At 57.7% G+C, this 2,725-nt stretch overlaps 1 protein-coding gene across 1 annotated transcript in view; it reads left to right on the forward strand.

The window, feature by feature from the left end:
* Positions 1 to 860: 860 nt before the first annotated feature.
* Positions 861 to 2,725, forward strand: part of TraAM80_06198 (regulator of sigma E protease) — a gene marked incomplete at both ends in the record, with an annotated part of 2,637 nt that continues 772 nt past the window's right edge. Inside the window, one exon of the mRNA XM_029383051.1 lies at positions 861 to 2,725. This exon is cut by the window's right edge and continues 772 nt beyond it. Coding sequence (XP_029237227.1) covers positions 861 to 2,725 — 1,865 coding nt within the window.

Raw genomic sequence — 2,725 nt, forward strand, 5'->3', positions numbered from 1 at the left:
CCCTCGCGGCTCTGTGGCGATAGTTGTAGGTTNTGGGGAGCCCTCCCAAGCACGTCCAACAGCGGTCTGTACATAGCGGCGAGGTGTGTGTGTCGGTGACGGCGTGAGGCTGCGTGGCGTCCGACGACAGTCCGGCGGTGAGGCTATCGCAGGTTCGCGGAACAAGCAATGTGTGCACTGCGGAGGCGAGTGGGGGAGAGGCGGACTGTGAGCTGCCGGCGCTTTCACTTTGTCAGTGTGCTGTGGAAGGGAAAGAGCCCTTGGAGCCTGCTGTGGTTTGCCGCTTTCTGCTCTGGGCTGCCGCCAAGGCGTACGAGGAGGAACACGCCGAATCCTGTTTTGTCGCTTTTTTTTTCTTTAAATGATGGTGCTGATGCCTTGATCAGTCCCTCTATCTCTGCTTCTCTCAGCTTTTTTTTTCTTTTGCTTTCGACGGGTCACCGCCTTTCTACTTGGCTGCATGGGTAGAGCACTGTAGCTGTTTTATTCATTTAACTGTTTTGGTTTCATTTCTTTTGATGGACCACCTTTTTTCCTCTCATTATTCCTAGATTGGTTTCTAAGAGAATAGTGTGTGTGCGCTAGTCGATCCACGTGTTGCTGCGTGTCCCCACTGCTCGGTGGACATGCCTGCACTTCGGCTTCGCTTCACGGGGTTTGTGGTTTATGTTTTTTTTTTTTTTGGTTGACTGCACCCATTCCGCGGGCTGCCTCCGCCTGAGGCCTTTGTTTCCTGCGGGTGCCTGCATTTTTTTTTTTCTTTGTGAGTGTGTGTCTATCTTTGTGCCATTTTTTCCTGTTCAAGTTGTCAGTCTTGATTACCCAAGCAAACCAAGAAGCACACTTTTCACACGCACGCCATGCTGCGTTTTCTCCGTTCTCCGTCGCAGTTTGCAGGGCTGCTGATGGTAATTGTGGTGGCAGTGTGTTGTGGCGGTAAGTGCCTTGCCACCTCCCTGACGTACCCCTGCAGCTTTGACGAGGTGATGCGGGGTCGTGGCAGTTTGACGTCTACTCCGGTGGTGGTGAGGGAGGTGCCTCTCAAGCGGGGTGCGTCGCTGGTGCACAGTGTCGCTGGGAAGGAGGGATGGGAGCCAATCCGCATTGTGGTGTCAACTAAGGACGTGAATGATAATAACAAGCACTGCGTCTTCTCGAGGAGTTCCAAGTCGAATCTATTGGGCGACAGGTCCGCTGATTGCAGACATGATGCACTGTCTGCTGAGCAGAGGAGAGTTCTCGCCGAGAACGTCATCCCCGCCGCCATCAAACTGCACGCGGACCGTCTTCTTGTCGAGCCGCTGAAGGGTCCGTTGAAGGTGCCAAACTTCCCCCGTGGCAGCATTTGCGGCCAGTTCACGGTGCCTCCTGAGCACCATTCCAAGGGCGTTGACAATGCCGACATGGTGCTGTACGTGGCGGCTGCGCCGGGCGGTGTGTGGGCGTTGCCGTGCGCCACGCTGGAGAATGGCCGCCCAATCGTTGGGGCTGTGAACTTTGCCCCGGCGGATTTGTTTCACGGACGCCTCGCCACCCGCATCGCTGCGCATGAGATCGCCCATGCCTTGGGGTTCGACTACGGGAAGATGGTGGCGGGCCGCATGGTGAAGAATGTGACCGGCGTGCGTGGCAGGGCGTTGTCGGTGGTTGTGAACTCGACGAACGCCGCGATGGCTGCGAGGGAGCACTACAACTGCGACAACATTCAGGGCATGGAGCTGTATGACTTCAACGGGGACGGGACAACGCTGGAGTCGCACTGGTCACATCGCAACGCGAAGGACGAGCTGATGGCTCCGCTCGGGGGTGCCGGCTACTACACGGAGCTGACGCTGGCCGCCTTCGCCGACTTGGGCTACTACAAGGTGAACTGGGCGATGGCGGAGCCGATGGGTTGGGGCAGGCGGTCGGGGTGTGACCTGCTGGAAAAGAAGTGCTCTGAACTCGTGAATAAATACCCCAAAATGTTCTGTCAAGAAGGCGATCCCCACCTGCGCTGCACATCGGATCGGTATTTCAGTGGTCGGTGCACAAGGAGTATCATTGAAGCGTTGCCAGGAGGGCAACGGGATCTTTGCAACATCATTGACCCTGCATTGAACGTGAAGGATCTTGGTGCCGTCTTTAAGGCGGGAGAGCAATCACCTGCGAGGCCTGGCGACAAGCCCTCTGCGTGGTGTCTGGACACGGTTCCCACTGAAGGGAATGATGAGGACGGAGGCAGTGCCGCGATGCATACGGAAGTAAAGTGTCTTGGCGCACAAGTGTTCCTGCAGCGGACGAAGAGTGGTGGGGTCGATTGGCTGCCATGCACGATCGGGGCAGGGGTTCCGTGGGAGATTCCACCCTACGACGCTAACAAGGTGATTTGCCCCCACTACGATGAGGTGTGCACGATATCCGCCACTGGCAGCAGCGTTAGCCCAGCAGCCGAATGGGACGGCGAAGAGAAGGTGTGGAAGAGAACAGCCCCTGCTGCCCCTGTGGAGGAGCCAGCGCCAGCGCCAGTGCCGTCAGTGAGTGTTCCCGTTGATAAGCCCAACAGCGGTGGCGGTGAGCAGTCTGGACGCCCGCCGCCACCACCACCACCACCACCACCACCACCGCTGCTGCCACCAGCGCCAGCGCCAGGCCCACAAGAGCAACAGCCAGCTGATGGCAGCGAAGGAAATTCTGAGGCAAGAAAGGCGGAGCAGGGGCACACCGCAGTGCCCACCTCTCACAA

This window comes from Trypanosoma rangeli (assembly GCF_003719475.1).
Source record: "Trypanosoma rangeli strain AM80 chromosome Unknown Tra_15.4_contig_00219, whole genome shotgun sequence".
Classification (NCBI taxonomy): domain Eukaryota; phylum Euglenozoa; class Kinetoplastea; order Trypanosomatida; family Trypanosomatidae; genus Trypanosoma; species Trypanosoma rangeli.